Source organism: Callithrix jacchus, chromosome 1 (genome assembly GCF_049354715.1).
Source record: "Callithrix jacchus isolate 240 chromosome 1, calJac240_pri, whole genome shotgun sequence".
Taxonomy (NCBI): Eukaryota; Metazoa; Chordata; class Mammalia; order Primates; family Cebidae; genus Callithrix; species Callithrix jacchus.
Genome location: NC_133502.1, coordinates 106,089,263 through 106,113,367, shown reverse-complemented (window position 1 = coordinate 106,113,367; position 24,105 = coordinate 106,089,263). Strand labels below are relative to the sequence as shown.

The window sequence follows — 24,105 nt, the reverse complement described above, 5'->3', positions numbered from 1 at the left end:
AGTAATTTAAAAAATGCTTACTGCATCATATATGATTTCTAAAGGTTCAGCTTCTATGATACACCTCTGAGTAACAGTTTCATCTATTGGATTTATCTCAAATGTAATTTGGAACAGTGACATTGCATCATCCAATGAAGACAGGAGGCGGGGTTTTTTTGAATTATCTGGTAAGCCGGTAATATGAAATGAATCTATTTTAGTTTCAAATCTGCATTTAAAAAATAGAACAAAAGTAATCAGAAAAATTGTAAAGAATTTTAAAAATTGAAATGAGTAAAATAAATTAATGAAGACAACTTCACTTTGCATTTCTGACTCCGGTCCATTTACATCAAAGATATACAATAATTCCTCTAAACGGATATACATTAATTCACAAAGAATCCTATGTGTTGATTTCTATGTAAAAAGTGATAAGCTAAAATTAAAGTAACAGTAAATCTACAATGCTTAGTCACTGTAAAATTGAAAAGTTTTGCACATTTAACACACCTCTATAAACATGTTTTCTTCTAAAAATAAAAATAAACATATAAAAGCCAGACGTGTGGCTCACACCTACAATTCCAGCATTTTGCGAGGTCGAGACAGGTTGGATCACTTGAGGTCAGGAGTCGAAGACCAACCTGGCCAACACGGTGAAACCCCGTCTCTGCTAAAAATACAAAAATTAGCCAGGCATCGGGGAATGCACCTGTAGTCCCAGCTACTTGGAAGGCTGAGGCAGGAGATTCGCTTGAACTGGGGAGGTGGAGGTTGCAGTGAGCCGAGATCGTGCCACTGCCCTCCAGCCTGGAAGACAGAGTGAGATACTGTCTTAAAAAAATAAAACAATAAAATAAACATTTAAAAACCAAAAATCGGGCAGGATTTCTAGAATGGCTATGTGAGGAGCTCAACAAACTTTCTGCCCAGCAAACCAAACAGGAAAAGAACTGATGAAAATTACAAAATCTCTGGAAATTGATCTAAGGGCAAACAGCAAAAAGAAAAACTTTTATTCAAGAAAATCTACTAAAACTTGATAAGAACAGGGAGAGCCTGTGGAATCTGAGCTATGATCATCTCCCACCTCTAATCCCACACCATGTTACTGGAAATCTACATTAATGTGGGTGCAGCTAAGAAGATATCAACACATGTGATTCTCCCCTTTATATCTATCTTCAAATTGTCTTCTCTAGTCTGTCTTATTTTCTGAGTCTGTGTCCAAATTTCTCTTTCAATTAGGATAAACACTAATACTGCATGAACTCATCTTAACTTGATTATATCTGCAAAGACTATTTCCAAATAAGACTGTATTTCCAGGTACTGGGAATTAGAAATTGACATAATGTTTTGGAGGACACAATTCTAACCACTACAGTAGGTAAACAAATGGAAAACTATGTCCTTCAATAATCAACAATAACAAACCATGGAAAGAGGGGGACATCTAATTTCCATAATTACCATATTATACCACTCAAAACATTTTAAACAAAAAAATATACAAAGCATACACAGAAAAGGGAAGACTAGACATGATGTTCACTAAACCAAGATCTTAAATAAGCTATCTTACATTCAAAAACTAAAAAAAAAAAAAAAAAACAGGAAAATAACATTTGAACACAGAATTTAAATAGGTAGAAATTATTTAAAAGAGCCAAATAGAGATCCTGAAAGTGAAAAATACAACAGCCACTATGAAAAATTCACTACAGATGCTCCTTGACTTATAATGGGGTTATGTCCCAATAAAATCATTTTAAGTTGAATATGCCGTAAGTTTAAAATGCATTTGACACACCTAGCCTACCAAGCATCATAGCCTAGCCTAGCCTACCTTAAATGTACTTAGAATATTTAAATTAGCCTACAGTTGGGCAAAGTCATCTAACACAAGGCCTATTTTACAATAAAATGTTGAACATCTTATGTAATTTATTGAGTACTGTACTGAAAAGTGAAAAACAGTGATTGTATGGGTACTCAAAGTAAGATTTCTACTAAATATGGATCACTTTCCATATCATTCTACAGTCAAAAAATTGTAAGCTGAATAATCATGATTTGGGAACCATCTATATAAAGAGGTTTAACAGAGGATATAAGCAGCCCAAAGAAGGAACCACCAAACTAGAAGACAGGACAACTGAAATTACTGAGTCTGAGGAGCATAAAGAATAATGAAGAACAATGAACAGTGCCTAAAGTGGGAGACAGGAGAAAAAGAAAAAGACATTAAAAACACTGGAAGAAATAATGGCAAAAAACTTCTCAAATGTGATAAAGAACACAAATTTATACATCCAAGAAGCTCAAAGACCTCTAATCAGGATAAACTCGGACACTCACACAGAGACATATTATCATTCAACCGTTAAAAGCCAAAACAAGGAAAATCTTGAAAGCAGCAAGACAGAAGCAACTCATCACATATGCGAGACACTTAAAAGATTAACAGCTAATTTCTCCTCGAAAACCATGCGGTCCAAGAGGCAGCAAGATAATGTACTTAAAGTGCTAAATGGAAAACAAGTCAACCAAGAAATCTGTATCTGACAAAACTATCATTCTAACACGAAGGAAAAATGAACACAGTCCAGAGGAACAAAAACTGAGTCTGTCATTAGTAGACTGGCCCTACAAGAAAGGCTAAAGAGAATCCTAAAGGCTACAATGCGAGGATATTAGTAATTTGAAGACACACAAATAAGTAAACAACTCTTGCAATGGTAACTACATAAGCAAATTAAAAAATTAGTAACATGTTTTTAACTCCTTTTTTTAATTCCTCTATTATTTAAAGACAAATACGTAAAAACAAATAGAAACCTAGGCTAATGGACACACTTACGTAAAGCAGTAATTTGTGAAAATGATAACATAAAGAGAAAAAAATGGAGCTGCATAGGAGTATTCATACACTATTGAAGTTAAGTTAGTGTCAATTCAAATTTGACTGCCTTACCTTCGAAATGTTAACTGTAATCCCTATGGTAGCTCTCAACAAAATGACTAAAGTATGTTTGGAAAAAGAAATTAGGAAGAAATAAAAATATATACTCCAAAAAAATTAACAAACACTAAGAAGACAGTACTGAGAAACTGAGATTATAGCAGGCATAAGACGTACAATAAACAAATAGCAAAATGGCAGAACTTCTTGCCTACCAGGAAACACGTGAAATGTAAATGAAATTAAACTTATCAAAGGAAAGATAGAGATTAGCAGAATGGGTGAAAAAACATGATACAACAATACAGATCCTCCTCGACTTATGACACATTATTTCCCAATAAATCCATAGAAAATATCCCAAGTCAAAATGCATTTAATATACCTAGCCTAAGTCAGGGACCATAGGCATACTGCCTAAAAGAGACTCACTTTATGTTCAAAGAAACATATGCATTGAAAGTGAAAGAATGAAAAAAGATATTCCATGTAACTGGTAACCAGAAGAGAGCTGGGTGGTTATACTAACATATAAAATAATACTTAGCCGGTACGGTTGCTCACACCATTAATCCCAGCTACTTGGGAGGCTGTGAAGAGAAGATCACTTGAGCCCAGGAATTCAAGGCTACAGTGAGGCTACGACTGCACCACTGCACTCAAACCTGGGTGGCAAAGCAAGACCCTGTATCTAAATTAATTAATTAATTAACTTAAATATCTTTCAACAGAAAACTGTGACAAGAGAAAAAGGTCATTATATTTTGATTGAAAGGGTCAATTCATCAAAGATATAACAATTATAAACATGCATACACCAAACAAAGTCCCTGAAATATAGGAATCACACCTTGACAGAATTAAAGGGAGAAATAAATAGCTCACAAATTCCTAAGAAATTTCAATATCCTACTTTAAATGAGGAACATCTAGACAGAGGAACAAGAAAGTAACAGAGAACCTGAACAACATTATAAACCAACTACATGTAACAGATATGGACTACTCTACCCAACAGCAGCAAAATACATTCTTCTCAAGTGCAAGCACATGGAACATTCATTCTCCAGAACAGATCAAATGTTAGGTCACGAAACAAATCTCAATAAATTTAGTAAGAAAAGAATTACACCAAGCATCTTCTCCAACAACAACGGAATCAAATTACAACTCAACAAAAGAAAAACTGAAAAATTCACAATTATGTGGAAATTAAACACTTAACCAATCAACAGATTAAAAAAAATGCAACAGAAATCAGAAAATATCTTGAAATGAATGCAAATCAAACAAAGTATTACAAAACATACAAAATGTATCCAAAGCAGTTCTCATAGGGAAATTTTTATCCGTAAATGCCTACATTAAAAAAGAAAGATTATCAAATCAATAACCTCATATTACACTTTAACAAACTCCAAAGAGAAGAGCAAATTAAACCCCAAGTTCGCAGTATGAATAAAATAATACATATCAGAGTGGAGACAAATGAAATAGAGAAAACAGAAACACCAGAGAGAATGAAAGAAAATTAAAGTTACCACTTTGAAAAGGTTAACATACTTAACAAACCTTTACCTGAAGTGAGAAAAAAAAAATCACCAAAGATGCAAATATCTATCATCGGAAATCAAAGTGGAGGCATTATAACACACCATAGAGGAACAAAAAGTACTACAAAGTACTGCAAAGAATAGTACCAAGGAAAGTACTACAAAAGTACTGCAGAGAATAATAGCAAGAAAATAGATACAGAAACGAACAAATTCCTAGAAATATACAAATTTCAAAAACTGCCTCAAGAGGAAAGGGTCAAGAAGAAAATTAGATAACAGGAAGTAAAACCTTTCTATAACCTTAAAAGTCTATAGTAAATTTTACTGTAACTTTTAGACCCTACTTATAAACCTATAAACTATCATTAAAACTTTACTATAGTAAAACTTACCATCACCTTTTAAACTTACTTATAGTAAAACCTATAACTAGTAAGGAGTAAATGTATACTCAAAAACTCTCAACAAAGAAGAGTTCAGCTGATATGATTTGGCTGTGTTCCCATCCAAATCTCATCTTGAACTGTAGCCATTCCCATGTGGTGGGAGAGACTCAATTGTAGGTAAATGAATCAAGAAGGTAGGTCTTTCCAGTGCTGTTCTCATGATAGTGAGTAAGTCTCACAAGACCTCATGGTTTTATAAAGGGGAGCTCCCCTGCACAAGCTCTCTCTTGCCTGCCTCTATGTAAGACATGACTTTGCTCCTCATTTGCCTTCTGCCATGATTGTGAAGCCACCCCAGCCATACTGAACTATGAGTCAATTAAACCTCTCTCCTTTATAAATTACCCAGTCTCGGGTATGTTTTTATTAGGAGCAGAAGAACATACTAATATAAGAACCAAATGGCTTCACTGGTGAATTCTACAAATATTTAAATCAGAATAACAATCCTTCTCAAACTCTTAAAAAAATAGAAAAAGCATCTATTTAGCATTTATTAAAATGTAAAGATATCCCATGTTCACAGAAGACTTAATACTGTTATTATGGCAATACTACCAAAAGCAATCTACATACTGAATGCAATCCCTATCAAATTTCAAAGAGACATTTTCCAGAAATGGAAAAGTGAATCCTCAAATTCATAAAGTCTTGCAAGCAACCCTTGAATAGCTAAAACATTCTTGAAAGAGCAGAACAAAATTGGAAAGACACTTCCCAATTTCAAAATTTACTAAAAGTCTACAGTAATCAAAACAGTACGATATTGGCATAATGATAAACATAGTGGAAGTCTAGAATAAAAATTAAATAGAATTAAAAGTCCAAGGCCGGGAGTGGTGGCTCATGCCTATAATCCCAGCACTTTGGGAGGCCGAGGCGGGTGGATCATGAGGTCAAGAGATCGAGACCATCCTGGTCAACAAGGTGAAACCCCATCTCTACTAAAAATACAAAAATTAGCTGGGCATGGTGGTGCGCACCTGTGGTCCCAGCTACTCAGGAGGCTGAGGTAGGAGAACTGCTTGAATTGAGAAGGTGGAGGTTGCGGTGAGCGGAGATCGTGCCATTGCACTCCAGTCTGGGTAACAACAGCGAAACTCCGTCTCAAAAAAAAAAAAGTCCAAAAATAAAGCCATATATCTATGGCTAATTGATTTTCAACAACGATACAAAGAGTGTTCATTAAGGAACGAATAGCATCTTCCACAAGTAAGAAGGGACACCAGGATATCCAAATGCAAATAAAATGAGTTGTACTGAGTTCCTTATGTCATATACAAATATTACCTCAACACGGATCATAAAGTTATATGTAAGAGACAAGTATAAAACTCTTAGAAGAAAATAATGGATTAGACTTTTATAATCTTGGCTTAGGTGAATCTTCTGAGATATGACATCAAAAGCATGAACAACAAAATATAAAACTGGACAAAGAGAGCTTCAAAATTAAAAACTTTTATACATCAAAGGACAGTGTCAACGAAGTGAAATGACAAGATAAAGAATGGAAGGAAATATTTGCAAATCACGTACCTGGTGAGGGTTTAGTATCCAGAATACAAAAGAATTTTTGGCCGGATGTGGTGGCTCATACCTGTAATCCCAGTACTTTGGGAGGCCGAGGCAGGCGGATCATGAGGTCAAGAGATCAAGACCATCCTGGCCAACATGGTGAAACCCCGTCTCTACTAAAAATACAAAAATTAGCTGGGCAGGGTGGCGCATGCCTGTAGTCCCAGCTATTCCAGAGGCTGCAGCAAAAGAATCGCTTGACCCCGGAAGGTGGAGGTTGCAGTGAGCCGAGATCACGCCCACTGCATTCCAGCCTGGTGACACAGTGAGACTCCGTCTCAAAAAAAAAAAAAAGAATTCTTATAACTCATCAACAAATTAAAAATAACTCAATTAACAAATAGACCCAATAAATATATACAAAGGGCCAATATCCATATGAAAAGATGCTCAACATCAGTAGTCATTAAGGAAATTCAAATCAAAACCACAATATGATACTACATTTCACACCAATAAGGATGGCTATAATTTAAAAAAAAAAATAAGAAAATAACAAGTGTTGGGAATGATATAAAAAATATGATTCCATATACATTGCTGATGGGCCTATAAAATGATGCTGACCACACCTATATCACATCTAACATCTTAACGGTGAAAGAATCAACACTTCCCTCTAAGAACAGAAACAAGAAGAGAAGCCCACTCTCATCATTTCTATTCAAGACACTACTGCAAGTTCCAGCCAGGGCAGTTAGGCAAGAAAATTAAAGAAAAGGCATCCATATTGGAAAGGAAGAAGTAAAACTATATTTGCAGATTATATAATCATGTATATAAAAAATTCTAAGGAATCAACTAAAAAAAGTCATGGAACTAATAAAACAAGTTCATCAAGATTGCAGGGTACAGGTGCAGTATACAAAACTCAACTGTATTTCTATACATATGTAATAATCCAAAATGAAATTAAGAAAACAATTCCATGTATAATACCAACAAAAACAATAAAATACTTGCAATTAAATTTAACCTAAGGGGTGGACTGTATCTGAAAACTACAAAACATTGTTCAAATTTTAAAAATATCTAAATAAATGAAAAGATATCCAAAGTGCATGGATTAGAAGACTTAATACTGTTTAGATGAGTAGCTAAATAATTTGTACTGAATAATTTGTTCAGTACACCTCATACTGATCCACCATGAATTCAACACAATCTTTATCAAATCTGAGCTTATTTTTTTGCAGAAATGAACAAGATAACCTTAAAATTTACACAGAAATTTAAGGAAATCAGGACAGCTAAAACAAAAAAACAAAACTGGAAGACTCATACTTTCTGGTTAAGTTCTATTATAAGGCTACCATAATTAAGATAGCAAGGTGCTGGCATAAGGCTAGACAAATAGATCAATGGAATTAGAATTAAGAGTCTAGAAATAAATCCTTACATTTATGGTCAACTCATAAACTTTGACAAGGCTGCCAAGATCATTCAATGGGGAAAGAATAGTTTTTTCAACAAATGGAGCTAGGACAACTGAATAATCTCATGAAAAAGAATGAAGGTGAACCCTCCACCTCACACCATACACTAACATTAACTCAAAATGGATCATAAACCTATGTTTAAGAGGAAATAGCATAAATTCTAAAATAAAAAAAGAATATATAGGAGTATATATTGGTACCACTGGAATAGGCAAAGTTTTCTGAGGTATAATGAAAAGCATGTATAACTAAAGTAAATAAAATTTGACTTCACCTTTAAGAAAAATAAAAAGAAAACAGTGGGAGAAAAAACTGAAAATTGTTTATCTAATAAGAGATTTGTATAAAGAATATATAAAGAACTCTTACAACTCAATAATAAAAAGACAACCTAATATAAAATAAGAAAAGAAATTTAATAGACATTTCTCGAAAGAAGATATACACATTAAAAGGCCAATACGCACAAAAAAGAAGAAGCTCAAAATCCTTAGCCATCAGGAAAATGCAAATCAAAACCACAGCAAGATACCATTTCATACTCACTAGAATGGTTATAATCAAAAGAACACATAATAACAAGTACTGATGAGAATATGAAGAAACTGGAAACATCATACACTATTGATGAAAATGTAATGGTGAAGCTGCTTCAGGAAACAGCTTGAAGTTCCTCAAAAGGTTAAACAGATTAGCATATGAGGCAGCAGTTCCACTCCAGGTATATATATACCCAAGAAATTTAAAACCCACCTTCAAACAAAATATTACTCATGACTATCCATGGCACCAATATTCAGAATAGCCAAAAAGAAGAAATAACCTAAATATTTTCAACAGTTAAATGGATAAACAAAATGCAGTGTACCCATACTACAGATTACTAGGCAATAAAAAGGAACAAAGTACTGGTTCATGCAACAACAGGATGAACCCTGAAAATATCATGCTAACTGAACAAAGCCAAACAGAAAAGACCACATACATTGTATAACTACATTCATATGAAATGTCCAAAATGGACAAATCCTTTCAAATAGAAACAACTCGTTGTTGCCAGTGGCTGGGTAAGGGGGCACTGGGGAGTGACTGCTAATGGTTACACAGGGTTTCTTTGGGGGTTGTTAAAATATTCTGGAATGAACAGGACACAGTGAATCATGCCTATATTCCCAGCACTTCAGGAGACTAAGGCTGACAAATTGCTCTGAACTCACAAGTTCGAGACCAGCCTAGGCAACATAGAGAAACCCCATCTCTACAAAAATTCCAAAAATTAGCAGTGTGTTGGTGGCTCATGCCTGCAGTCATGGCTACTCAGGAGGCTGAAGCTGGAGAACAGCCTGAGCCCAGGAAGCAGAGGCTGCAGTGAGCCAAGATCCTGACACAGTACTCTAGCCTGTGCAACAGAGTGAGACCCTGTCTCAAAAAAAGAAAAAGAAAATGAATTTATAAAAAAAAGGGAAAAGAAAAGTTCTGGAATTAGATAGCGGTTGATATGGTTTGGCTCTGTGTCCAAACTCAAATCTCATCTTGAATTGTATTCCCATAATTCCCACATGTTGTGGGAGGGACCTGGTGGAAGATGATTTGAATCACAGGACTGGCTTCCCATATTGTTCTCATGGTAGCGAATATGTCTCACAAGATCTGATGGTTTTATCAGGGGTTTCTGCTTTTGCATCTTCCTCATTTTCTCCTGCCACCACTATGGAAGAGGTGCCTTTTGCCTCCCACCATGATTCTGAGGCCTCCCCAGCCATGTGGAACTGTTAGTCCAATTAGACCTCTTTCTCTTCCATATCTTCGGTAAGTTTTCATTAGCAATGTGAAAACAGACTAATACAGTAATGGTGGCTGAACAACTTTGTAAATATATCAATGTGAAATTACTATATAATACAGTTGTAAAAAATCAATGAGTCATATACTTTAAACGGATGAATTGCATGGTATGTGAATTACATCTGAAAGCTATTTTTAAAAAACAAACTAAACACTCCCAGATAAAAACCACATTGTTAATGCTGTTTCTTCTTGTGTAGTGCAGTTGCTGATCATTTTTGTATTATTCTTGAATGCCCTATGTTTCACTGACATGTGGTTTTCTACTGAACATGCATTATTTTAATAATTTAAAAAAAAAACCCCTAAGTTTCCTGAAACCACAAAAAGGTACATTAAACTATAGTGTTCTTTGCAAAAGACCAGGATTCTGACCTAATATACAAGGACACAGTGAAGCTTTTTCATATATGATAAAAGAAAATAAATTAATACTTACTTTATTGCTTGTGCTCCTGGTCTTTGCACAATTAAGGTGCTAAATTCTTCTATTACAATATCTAACAGTTCCGCTTTTTGATGATTTTCTCTTAGAACAACAGACATACTTTTCAAGTGGACAAAAAACTTCAAGGCTTCAAACTAGGGTATGTTCAGAAGAATAAAATGAAAAAAATTATATATATTTATAAACATAACAAATACATCTTATTCTTATAGTCCATTCATTTCAAAAACCACCAAATACTTTAAGAACAGTATTTTATCTCGAGTCATCACCTTAACACCACAAAAAGACAACATTTAGCCCTACCTTAGAAATAAAATAAATGCAATTATAGAACCACAAAAAGATCACAGAACAAGTCAGTAACATATATTTTTGAAAGGATTAAAAATAGACATATGTAACATTAAATTCCAAAGTATAAGGTTAGGCAGAGTAGTTCACGGCTATAACCCCAGCACATTGGGAAGTTGAGGCAGGCATATTGCTTGAGCTCAGCAGTTCACAACCAACATCAGCAACATGGTAAAACCCCAGCTCTATTTTAAAAATACAAAAATTAGCCAGCATTAGGGCACATGCCTGAGGTCTCAGCTACTCAGGAGGCTGAGGTGAGAGGATTGCTTGAGGCCAGGTTAAAGCTGGCAGCAGAGATCACACCACGGCAGTCCAGCCTGCGTAACAGAGTGAGTTCCTATCTCTAAATAAATTAATGAATTCTAAGGTATAAGTCAAGAAAATATCTTACTGTTTTTGGCAAAGTTGGATCAACTGCTGTTTCACTATACCCAATTGCTTCATAGAGTAAGGCTTTTTCTTCAGGTGTCAACATTTCTTCAAGAACTACAAATCATAAAGAAGTGCTTTATGTTCTTAATAAAAACAATATAAAATTAACACAATTTATCTTTCAAAAATGTGAATTCACTTTCTTGAATGCTTTGAAGAAATTATAAACACTGACTGTTTGAATGGGGCAGGCAATTTTTACAAGTAATTATCCAAAATATAAATTGCTAAATACATAAATGTAGCAACAGTAATTTATAATATTAAGCAAGAGCTCAAAAATGGCTAACTATATTAGGCAATTAATAACACTGTGCTAATCAACACATTTAGTACAAAAACTCGGTAGTATTAGTATTGTAATTTTCTCTCATGATACAGATGTTAAAACTGAGGTTTAGTGCACCTTAATAACTTGCCGGAGACACACTGCTAATAAGTGATAGATCTAAAACATATACCTAAGTCACTAAAAGCTATACTTTTAGGCTTTTGGTTAAAAATCAAAAATCTTTCCAAGAAACAACTTCAATGAAAATTTACAATGGAGACCGCTTTGGAATATTTATTTATTTATTACTGGGCTTTATGCATTCACTAAATACTCTGGGCATAAAGCTCTTTTGTAAGCACTAGAAAGATTTTTTAAATTATTTATTTCTAAACTAATACATGTTCAATGTTTTAATAGTTTTATTTGCAATAACGTTATACATAACTACATAAATATACTTCAATACACTTTAATTAGACAAAAAAATTGCAAAACTTTATTTTGACACCCAGTGATAAACTACACTGTAAAATGAAATGGACGTACTTCCAGGTTTAACATCCGGTTGCTGTTCATTAGTTTTTTGTTCTGACCATGACCATAGCCAGCCAAACCACCCTTTATTATCCTCTGGATCTTTTACTCCTTCTTTGTAAATTTTGTATCCAGCTTTCTTTACCTAAAATGAATAAATTTTAAATAAATGACAAATTATCCTTTATTTAGCAACTGAAACAAATATAAGCAAGACATTTGGAGAACTGATCTCCTTCAGCAAAATGAATGTAAACAATATACACACTAATAACAGAACACAGTAACTGCAACACTAGTGAAACATAAGAATTTAGGAGTACCACATAGTTTCTCCACCATCCTTTAAGAAATGATGATTGAAAAAAAGATAAATTGGCTTTTTACCTTCATAACTGAACATCTGAAAAGCCCAATTTTTTAGAAAGATTTTTTCCCCTAGAAATCTGTCTGATTTATACGTATATGGCAAAATTATTAAATAATTTTCTTATAATTCTGAAAAGCATACTGAACCATTTTTCAGAAACTATATGTTACAACAGCAAAAGATTAATAATATCACATCTCTCATATCTATATGGAATTCAATTATATTTTTATTAATTGAAAAGCCTAGAATTACCTCAACTTCTGCCTGCTGTCTAGCTATAGTAATATTAAAGACATCCAAGGTTTTCTCCAACTCCTGAAAAATAAAAACAAAAATGTGTTAACTTTATAAAACTAACTTTACATAAATAATTTAAGCACATAATCTGTCAAACTGCTGCAACAAAGAAAAGATATAATAGGAAGCAAACAACAGAACATTCAGCAATATAATACGTATGTTACATTCTGGGAAGCAATGCCTGAACAAATATCAGCATAGAAATGAGTAAATTAGGGAGTCATTTTTTGAAAAACAAAATCCTAAGTCTTAAGTAGAACAACTTCAGGGATGAGTAGAATTGAGTGGGTAGAAAGATAAAGGAAGGCAGGTGAGTCTTCCTTTATGAGCACAGATGTGGCTGTAAGAATAGGCATTAAATATAGAGAGGACAGGAAACACTGAATTAGTGCATAGTCAGATGGTAACATAGGAAAATGCAGTGGTGACACATAAAAGGCTTTGAAACCAATACAGAGAAGTGGGAATCAATGTAACAAACACTAGACTTTTAAGGTTAAAAATGACATAATGGGCTGGGCACACTGGCTCTCGCCTGTAATCCCAGCACCTTGGGAGGCTGATACGGGCGGATCAAAAGGTCACAAGTTCAAGACCAGCCTTACCAACAAGGTGAAACCCCATCTCTACTAAAAATACAAAAACTAGCCGGGCATGGTGGCACATGCCTGTAATCCCAGCTACTCAGGAGGCTAACGCAGGAGAATCTCTTGAACCTGGGAGGCGGAGGTTGTGGCGAGCCAAGAACACACCACTGCATTCCAGCCTGGGGGACAGAGGGAGACTTCCTCTCATTCGTAAATAAATAAATAAATAAATGGCACAATGATCAGAAGTTTCAAGTTACTATTTGCATGAATCCAAATTCCTTCAGGTTGAGAATAATCTCAAATTTCAAAAGCTCACAGAATTTCAACAAATCTTGTATTATCCAGCTGAAGTTAAGAAGTACAAAAATGTCTAAGTAAAAGAGATGAAAAGGTCAATAGAAATTAGAGTGAAAGACAGGAAGTATCAGTCATTAAAGACCACTAAGGACTTAGTTCTGTAATACAAAACATTCAACAATTTGTTTTTAAATGCTAACCTCCAAAGACACAAGAAGTTCACCAGGTGGCTTCTTACTTGTTAACTTTTTTTTATACAGTTCTTTATATTGTTTCATTTTCTGCCTATGTTTTCTAATATGGTTCCATGACCACATCCGTAATCTGGGGCAAACATTTACTTCAAGAACACCATGTATAGCATAAGCCCACCTAGTTAAAAAAAGAAAAACATTTAACATCCTCACATCTACAGTACGAAACATAGCAGACATTGTTTCTACTCTAACAACATACATAACTATAATACAAAGATTAGGAAAATGATATATTATCTGAGTACTTCCTTTTTACCCAACCCAGTTTGCATTAATAATCCATTCAATATTAATCTTTCCCCTTTCCTAGAGTGAAAATATGCAAAATCACTCCATTTTGTTAAATATAGTTCTACACAAGAACTATTAAGGCAATAATTGGCAAATAATATTTTAGTCATCTGAATAATAACTAAAATAGTCAACTGAAAGAGTAATTGTAACCTCTAAAACTAGGGAATAGCTTAAAAACTGAAATAATAAGACTTTTGAGTTTTAAAATGGGATTATCCTGCATAGACGCCATAACATTTTTAGGTTTTAAAATACAGGTTTAATAATATTGGTTCACTGTATCTCATAGGGAAGATGAGATGGGGGTGGGGGAGAGACAATGCAAGAAAGCAAAGCAGGATTTGTTTCTGTAGTAATTCTAAATATATTGATCCATCTACAGTAAATAAAAACCACGGTATTCTAGTATCTCAAACTGTAAATTGTGTTAGGAAGAATCCCTTAAATCAATTTCAATAACTCAATAAGCTAAAGCAGCTACATACATTTCTAGCTATAAATCATCAATTATGATTTGTAACAGACCTTAAAAATAGTATATATCATAAAGATTATACTTGAAGTCGAGAAATTTGTTTTTATATTTTTTTAATCTAAAAAAAAAAAATGTCAAGGCATTTACCATTCTCTGGCATGGTGGTGAAGAGGCACGTCAGGTCTGAACTTCCTATATGGCAGATTTTGGGTCATCATATCAACTGATTCAAGAAGCTCCATAATACTGAAATACTAAAGAACGAAAAATTAAAGCTCTTAAATGTATCACCTTTTTTTTGTTAAACTGCTGAAGATAAAAGTTACAATACTGACTTTTTAGGAAAATGTTACCATATAACATCATGAACTTTAGTAAAACATTTAAAATCTTAGTTTTGCTTTAATTAAACAATAATTCGCAATTTAAAATGATATTAAAGAAAATCACCTGTGATTTATTAAATTCAATTGCTATGTTATGTAACTCAACATCCAAGTTTATTTTGGGGGCAGAAAAGTCAAAATCAGATCGGCGATTCATCACAAGTTTGGCATTAGCAGATATGGGTCGAAATACTGAAAAATAATACAAATGAAAAAAAACTGAGATATATTTCCAAAGTCGCAAGGCACTAAAGTGATAAAGTTGAAAATACTGATTTCCATTTATTTTATACCTTTTTTACAGTTCCCAGATGTTCACACTGCCATGATTTAGTCAGATGAACTAATCCTTAATTAGCGGAGAAGATTTTCTTACCTTCTGCCTAGCTATAATTCACTGTCTTCCATAAATACAATAAAGGCAAACTGAACTCCCCCTTAAAACACCAAACATTTTCTTAAGGAAAAAACGTCCAATAAAACAGTTTTAATACAAGCACAGTTTTATAGAATGAATGAACATTAGAAATGCTAAGAGGAAAAAAAAACATTATATTTAACACTGATTTCCATTATGTAATTTCTGAATGTCTGATCAATTTCTCTAGATCCACCTCTCTTCTTCCTTTTAATTGGTAAAAGGAGAGAGATGAAGATTGAAAGTTTGCCCAGGATTACCTGCTTGGCTCAACCCATAATCTAAGATAAATTCCTCTCAACTCTTTGTGTTTGGTGTCAGAAAGAATAAGAACCATGCAGAGGAAGACCAGCGATAGCAAAATCTAGACAGAGATCAATCATTAAATCATAAGCTAATTTGAACATAAAGATGACATATTTCTTTTATTTTCATCATCTCTACAAACTAAGATTTAACTTCTTAAACATTACACACATTCAAGAATAGTTTTATTTGAATATAGATAAATGCTTAAAGTTCTTGTTCTTTTGTCTGCATTCCATCTTATATTGAAAAAAAAAAACAGAAAAAATAAATGAATCTAGTGGCTGGTGATAGAAGTTATCCTGAACCTACAATTCATTGATCCTCAAACCTTTCTCTGCCCTTAACCTCTGCTTCACATCCTCAGTCCATCCCCACGTTGCTGAAGTTTCATCATCAGTTATTTTAATCATTCCTTTGCATTGACTCCTTAACTTCTTCTCACTTCTCAGTGTGGAGTAACCCACTTGACTGCACACATGCCCCTAAGGAACTGAACGTGTTCGGAGGTAAAAACGTACTGCTGGATCTCACTTTAATGTCATAAATCTCAAGTGCATCCTTAATGCTGCTGAGCAATCACACAACACTCCTTTAGGCCAGGAATCAGCCAAATCCATGCCACAGCCTATTTCTGTATAGCCAGTGAGCCAAAAATGATTTATACACTTTTAAAATTGTTTAAAAGAAACAAAGAGGAATGTGTCAGGAATTGAATATGGCCTGCAAAATGTAAAATGTTTAATTTACTACATGTCTCTTTCCAAAAAAAAAACAAGGCAATGTTCTCAAAGTATGGTTTGAACACCTCTATTCTATTTGAGTGGTTCCCATATTTTAGTATTCATTAGAATTGCCTGGAGAGATTATTAAAACATCAAAATGTAGAATAGGAGCAAACATTTGCAAACTATCCATCACACAGGGGACTAATATCCAGAATTTACAAGAAACTCAAACAACAACGAAAAACTCAACTCCATTAAAAAGTGGGCAAAGGCAGGCGTGGGGTTCACACCTGTGATCTCGGCACTTTGGGAGGTCAAGGCAGGCAGATCAACTGAGGTCAGGAGTTCGAGACCAGCCTGACCAACATGGTGAAACCCCCGTCTCTATTAAAAATTCAAAAGAAAGTTAGTGAAACACAGTGGTGGATGCCTGTAATCCCAGCTACTTGGGAGGCTAAGGCAGGAGAATCGCTTGAACCTGGGAGGCAGGCATTGAAGTGAGCCGAGATCGCACCACTGCACTCCAGCCTGAGCAACAGAGTGAGACTCTGTCTCAAAAAAAAAAAACAAAAGTGGGCAAAACATAGACATTTTTCAAAAGAAGATATACAAATGGACAACAAGCATATGAAAAATTGCTCATCATCAGAGAAATGAAAATTAAAACCACAATGAGATATCTTACACCAGTTAGAATGGCTACTATTAAAAAGACAAAAACTGACATGTTGGTGAGGATGTGGAAAAAAGGGATTACTATTGGTGGGAATGTAAGTCAGTACAACCTCTGGGGAAAACAGTATGGATATTTCACAAAGAACTAAAAATAGAACTACCATTCAATCCAGCAATTCCACTACTGGGTAGCTACCCAAAAGAAATCATTATATTAAAAAAACATGCACTGGTATGTTTACCACAGCACTATTCACTATAGCAAGGATATGATACCAACCAAAGTATCTATCAGCAGGTAACTGGACAAAGAAAATGTGGTACATAAACATTATGGAATACTATTCAGTCAAAAAAAGAATAAAATCACTTTTTTGGCAGCAACAGGGATGGAACTGGAGGCCATTATTTTAAGTGAAACAATGCAGAAACAAAAGAACAAATATTGCATGTTCTCACTTATAAGTGGGAGCTAAATAATGTGTACACGTGGACATAGAGCATGGAATGACAGTCACTGGAGACTCACAAAGGTGGAGAAATGGGAGAAGGGTGGATGATGAGAAATTACTTAATGGGTACACTGTACATCATTCAGGTGATGGATACACTGGAAGCCTTTACTTCACTATTATGAAATATATCCATGTAAAGACTGTACTCCCTAATTTTATACCAAAAAAAAATTAAATACAAAAACATCAAATGCTGAGCTTCACCCCCAAAGGTTCTGATTCAGGTCTGGGAAAGGCCCTAGAAATCTGCATTTTTAAAAGATACTGATACTGCTAGTTTGAACCATACTTTGAGAATATTGCCCTAGTCAATTCACTCTCTCACTCCTCTAGCATTCCTATTTCATACCCTCTTTTCTCTCCAAAAACCTTCAACACCTCATGTAATGGCTAATATTGAGTGTCAACTCCATTGTATTGAAAGATGCAAGTACTGTTCCTGGGTGTCTCTGTGAGGATGTTGTCAAAAAAGATTAACATTTCAATCAGTGGATTGGGAAAGGCAGACCCACCCTCAATCTGGGTGAACACCATCTAATCAGCTGCCAGTGCGGCCAGAATAAAAGCAGGCAGAAGAACATGGAAAGACTAGACTGGGTTAGCCTCAAAGTCTACATCTTTCTTCCGTGCTGGATGCTTTCTGCCCTCAAACTTCAGACTCAAATTCTTCAGCTTTTAAACTCAGACTTGCTTCCTTATTCCTCAAATTGCAGATGGCCTATTAAGGGATCTCACCTTGTGATCCTGTGAGTCAACAGTCCTTAATAAACTCCTCTTTTACATATACATCTATCCTATTAGTTCCGTACCTCTAGAGAACCCTCACACCTCAGATATATATTTTTTAATTGAAGAGCTCAGAAGAGAATTTCCATAAACTCTTATCACATCTACTCATCTACTCAGTATGAGGACTTCTCTTGAAACTACACTCTACCACATAAATAAACTATGCTCCTAACTGCAGCAAAGCTCTCCACCTGCACACGAGACACCATTCTCTTTCAACTACATCAATACAGAAATTGTCCCCCATTTCTCCTGCATCATCAATTTGTCATGTTCCACTGGGTCATTACCATCTCAGCGTCTAAACAAGCTGCCAACTCCCCGATTGAATATAAAAACAAACAAACAAAAAGAAACCCTTCATTACCCCTTCCCTCTCCAACAAGTATTCCAGTTATCAATTTACTACTTCTGAGCTCCAAAGTTTCCTTCAGAGCCTACTCTGAAAAATTATTTGGGGACCTTAAAATAAGTTTCTTTTGAAGGCAGAGAGTGTAGAGAAAAAACTTTTTTTTTCTTTTACCACCTGGCATAATGTGAAGCTTTGTAAGTAGAGGACACTGGAGAGACACTGCAGGAGGAAAGAGTTATGCTGCCTGGTTCTAGTATGTTCATTCAATAGGCTCCTGCGAGAACATGGCTTCTCCCACACCCAGTTCCTACAGAACTGGTAGCTCCTGCATTCTCTGCTTCCTTCAGCATGCAGTTCGTCAGATCTGGCCTTTTCCAGTACATGGCAGCTACAAGCAGCCAGAGCCAGCAACTTCCCCCAGCACCTTGCTAAGGCAGTTTTGTACTGAAATGTATCCAGAGAGACACCCCTCCATGAGGCTCCCTAGAGACGGATTTCCAGAAAGTTCCAGAGTGAAATATCAATAGGTTTTGCTGGCACAGCGCCACATAGAATTTCCTGCCATTCATTAAGCCACGCTATGTCCTCTCCAACAAGGTCTACAACTCAGTCCTGAGGAAGGGGGCCCTCTATTTTGGACACCTCATCTTAGCCCTAGCGTAGGGGATGTTTCTTCTGTCTATATTCCTATATGCTTTAGCATTTTAATGAGACAGTCCCTTGTTACTCCAGTCTCTTCTTATACTTAGTAATTATTTATGTTAAATTTGTCCTCTCCAAATTACTGAGTACTTTCTCTCTTCTCATTGAACAATGATTGATACAGCAAAACATGACTTCAGGGCAAAGGAAAAATAAGTCGAATTTACCATGATAGATTTGAAAATCATAAACACATACGACAGATAACTCATCTGAATATTTCCTATGAGAAGAGAATCAAGAAAATGAAACCTATTCAAACCAATAAAAATAATATTTTAAGAGTTGGCACAGGAACAAGAGTCACTTGAGTAATCACAAAGGTATATAATACAGACAGAAAGTATCACTGAGCTAAGAAAGGAAACACTTTCAGGAAGGATATTCTATGGTTAAAGGTATCAGGCATGCCAATTCAAGAATTAAGTTATCCATCATCAATCAACTTTTATTAAGTGCCCTCATGGTAGAAGAAATAGCACTAATTTTTTTTTTTTTGTAGAGAGGGAGTCTCACTCCGTCACCCAGGCTGGAATCCAGTGGCATGATCTCAGCTCACTGCAACCTCTGCCTCCCGGGTTCCCAGGTGGCTCACGTCTGTAGTCCTAGCACTTTGGGAAGCTGAGGCTGGTGGACTGTCTCAGTTCAAAAGTTCGAGACCAGCCTGGGAAACACGGTAAAACTCCATCTCTACTAAAATACAAAAGAAATTAGCTGGGTGTGGTGGCATGCACCTGTAGTTCCAGCTACTTGGGAGTCTGAGAAACAGCACTGACTTTTTGTTTTAGTAATTCATTTCTGATCGTAAAAGTAATACATGCTCATTTTAGGAAATTTGGAAAACACAAGAAAAGTATAAATAAGGAAAATTTTAAATGTACTGTTTGATCTTAGCATTTTTAAAAAGGCTGTACTACCTAGCCTTATGAAACTGTAATCGCCATTTTGAAATGTTTTTCTGAATATTACCCTAGTTGTTACTGAATGACCCTTAGAGGTTTATCAGAACTTATTAACATCTTTTCTTGGACATTTTCCCCTTTAGCTTTGAAATATAGTCAAAGCTTCATAACAATATAATCTGTTAATAAAAAATGTTTTTGCTTTTGTATATACATTGCATACATTTAACTATATACATGTATTATTATATATGTATATTGTATATACATAAAATATATTTAACAGAAAATTTAACATGAACTATAAAGTGATATCAACAATGTTAATTTAAAAAATTTATACCAATTACTTTACCTTTTTTATCTTATAAAATGTACTCACCAAAATCATAACCTTCTGGAACAATATTTTCACTGACAATGCCATTCCTCAAGTTGTCCTATGAAAAGACAAATTGCTTTTATTTATATTCATGCCAATATTTCTTTTTTTGAGATGGAGTCTCCCTCTGTTGTCCAGGCTAAAGTGCAGTGGTATGATCTTGGCTCACTGCAACCTCTGTCTCATGGGCTCAAGCAATTCTCCTGCCTTACCCTCCTGAGTGGCTGGGATTATAGGCATACACCACCATGCCCAGCTAATTTTTATATTTTTAGTACAAACGGGATTTTACCACATTGGCCAGGCTGGTCTTGAACTCCTGACCTCAAGTGATCAACTGCACCCGGCCACATTCAAGCCAGTATGTCTTTATACTAAAAAATCCTATTATCTGCAAAAGAAAAATGTTTCAAAGCAATTTTAAAAAACAATTCAAACTTAAGAGGACTTGGCTATGGCAAAATATTAAAGTAAACAATATCTCACTAAACTACTCTTATAAAAGGATGTTTTAGGAACTATTTAGATTTGCAGGTATCATTGGGCACAGTGGCTCACACCTCTAATCCCAGCACTTCGGGAGGCCAAGGCAAGTTGGTCACTTGAGGTCAAGAGTTCAAGACCAGCCTGGCCAACACGGTAACCCCAACACTTTGGAAGGCTGAGTTGGGAGGACAGCTTAAGGCCAGGAGTTTGAGACAAACTTGGGCAACAAAAAGTGAGACCCTGTCTATACAAAAAATTTTTTTAATTAGCTGGGCATGGTGGCATGTGCCTATAGTTCTCACTACTCAAGAGGCTGAGGAAGGAAGGAGGATCGCTTGAGCACAAAACTAAAAACTGCAGTGAATTATGATTGTGCCACTCCACTGCAGCCCGGGCAACAGAGCGAGACCCCATCTCAAAAAAAAAAAAAATGTGGGAATGTATTCGTGTTTGTGTAAAGTCACATCTTCACCTGTATCTGTAAATTCTGTTAATAGCTTTTGCCTAAAAAAATACTGACTACAGTATGCTAGATAAATGACAATGAATTAAACCTCATGCAAAATATGATACCAACAAGTATGTATACAAAAAAATTTACTTACCAAGGAGTCATCATAATCATTAAGATAAAACATCTGAGACTTCACATTCCAATAGGCAAAAAGGTTATCCAATTGGATTAGCTGAAAATAAAATTTATTAGACGTCTCATTTTCTTTCAAGAATTCTTAACACATAGCATTTTCAGAAGTCTCAAATAATTAAGTGAGCCATATCACAGAGTTAAACAATTAAACACAATTCACGCACATCCTTATCTATGTATCATCATTTGGCTTTCCAAAATTCTCTTAAGTCCATGAGTTGACAAATACAGTATTTATTTATTTTACCTTTCGAACTAGTTTCTCAGTTTCATCATGTAAACATGGAACCCAGTATTGATCAGTTGTCTGAAAAGGAAACAAAAGAAGGGCAGTAAGAAGGTAAAAAGGTCATTTCATTTGAAATGGCAGAGTGGTAAGTCATTATCATAATGATTTATGCCTTTCCTGTGACATAAATCTGTTAGCATTTTTTGACTGAGTGATATGTCTTTAAAGGCATTTTCCTGGAAATAATACACCTTTAAAGACATATCACACAGTCAAAAAATACTAACAGACCACAATAAAGTATCTGCTTTCAAGGAAAAAGCTCATTGTGGGTCAGAAAAGCAAACAAAGAAACAGGCGATTTCCAACAGGTAACTGCCACAGTATAAGTTAACCACACAATTAATTGAGAGGACATGGCAGGAGCATCAAATTCAGGGGTGTGACAGATAAAAAGATCCTATATAACACCTAACATATAATGTGTCACTAAAAATTATAGATTCTAAAGTTGACAGGGAATATGATTCACAATAGGCAGAGCTCAAAGGTAGGCAAATATATGACACAGTCAGGCAACTGAAGTAGCTCAGTATGCGAGAGAATATGGCAAAACAGAAAAGAAGGGTAAAACCAGGTATGTTGCCTATGGTAGGTTTAAAAAGAGTTTATAAGTTGTTTAAGGACAAAACTAAGAGCAATGTAAAGCCATTGGGGGAATAAAGTGATCAGATCTTTATTTTAGAAAGATGGTTTTTGTTTCTATGTGGAGAACTGAATGGATAATTAGAACAGTAGTTCTCAAAGTTTAACATGCATTAGAATCACCTAGAGCAGCGGTCCCCAACCTTTTTGGCACCAAGGACCAGTTTCATGGAAGGTAACTTTGCCATCAGAGGTACAACCTAGATCCCTGGCATGCACAGTTTACACTAAGGTTTGCAAGAATCCTATGGGACTCGAATGCCACCTCTGATCTGAAAGAGGCGGAGCTCAGGCAGTAATGCTCACTCTCAGCCCTTACCTCCTGTTCTGTGGCCCAGGAACCCTAATCAAGACGGCTTGAAAACACAGATTGCTACATCCAAATCCTAGAGTTTCTAATTGAATAGGCATAGGCTGGCAGACAAGTTTCCAAAGGTGATGATTAGTAACTACTGTTGTCATGGTTACCAATGATCTTCACACTGTCAAATCTAATGGCTGATTCTCCGTTCTTATTTTTCAAATTAATGACAGTACCTGAATAACGTTTTGGAGGACGTTTTTCTTTTTTCCTTGCAGTGAAGCCACATTTCAAAGAGAAACTATGGAGTCTCTCTGAGCCTGCTCTGGCTTGAGAGGGTGACCAATTAAAAAATAATAATAAAAAAGGAACCATACACAAAACCCAATAAATATAATAAATAAAACCATGTAATGAAATATACAGTGGTTAAATTGAATGAATTTTATTACATGTGGAAACACAGATAAATGTCAAAAACACCAGAAAGTACAAAAGGAAACTTACAAGTCATGTAAAACGTGTGTAAACTTTTAAAATCTTACATTTTTAATAGATATACTATACAAAAGTTCTAAAACTTAGGTATTAATCTCTGGGGAAGCGGGGTAGAAGTAGGAAATAAAAAAGATTCAAACTTTATCCATAACAGCTTATTCCTATAAAAATATTTAAGACTAAGCAAATAGGCCATTTTAATAGGCTCTTAACAGCCATCCTTTCCAGAGGCAAGCATATGTTTCAAAATTCTCTATGTGGTCTTATAATTTTTTAATTCCTCAATTTCAAAAATTAAACAGGAAAACAGCATGCTACGATAACGGTATTGAAAAAAACTGATGGTTTATGTTTTTCAAGACTTATGAAACTTTCAGATATGAACATTTATTACTTTTACTTTGTACTTACTCGTTACAAATTTGGAAATGGATTTTTTTCAAGTATGCAAAAGGATCCAACATCATAATTACCAATAATAACAGGACCTCATATTTCTGAATTTAATTTTCAACCATTTCGTGAAATGTGAATTTATATACCCTCGATTCCAATCCAACCAAGACCCTTTCCGCACCCATTCTACACAGACACCTATTTCTGATGCTGGAATATACAAATAGCGGTAGATTAATTC

At 35.0% G+C, this 24,105-nt stretch overlaps 1 protein-coding gene across 7 annotated transcripts in view; it reads right to left on the bottom strand.

Moving 5' to 3' along the window:
- LOC144581922 (intermembrane lipid transfer protein VPS13A) overlaps positions 1–24,105 on the bottom strand; it is a 237,895-nt gene that overhangs the window by 180,703 nt on the left and 33,087 nt on the right. For all 7 annotated transcript variants that reach the window (XR_013533366.1, XM_078367850.1, XM_078367836.1 and 4 more), the window contains 11 exons: positions 21,983–22,042; positions 21,692–21,772; positions 20,601–20,658; positions 14,896–15,023; positions 14,593–14,699; positions 13,620–13,791; positions 12,485–12,547; positions 11,872–12,004; positions 11,011–11,105; positions 10,254–10,396; positions 22–211 (listed from right to left, as the gene is read on the bottom strand). Coding sequence is in view for 6 of the 7 variants with exons in the window: in XM_078367850.1 (XP_078223976.1) it covers positions 22–211; positions 10,254–10,396; positions 11,011–11,105; positions 11,872–12,004; positions 12,485–12,547; positions 13,620–13,791; positions 14,593–14,699; positions 14,896–15,023; positions 20,601–20,658; positions 21,692–21,772; positions 21,983–22,042 (1,230 nt within the window). In the remaining variant the exon portion in view is untranslated. The remainder of the gene's footprint in view (positions 1–21; positions 212–10,253; positions 10,397–11,010; positions 11,106–11,871; positions 12,005–12,484; positions 12,548–13,619; positions 13,792–14,592; positions 14,700–14,895; positions 15,024–20,600; positions 20,659–21,691; positions 21,773–21,982; positions 22,043–24,105) is intronic.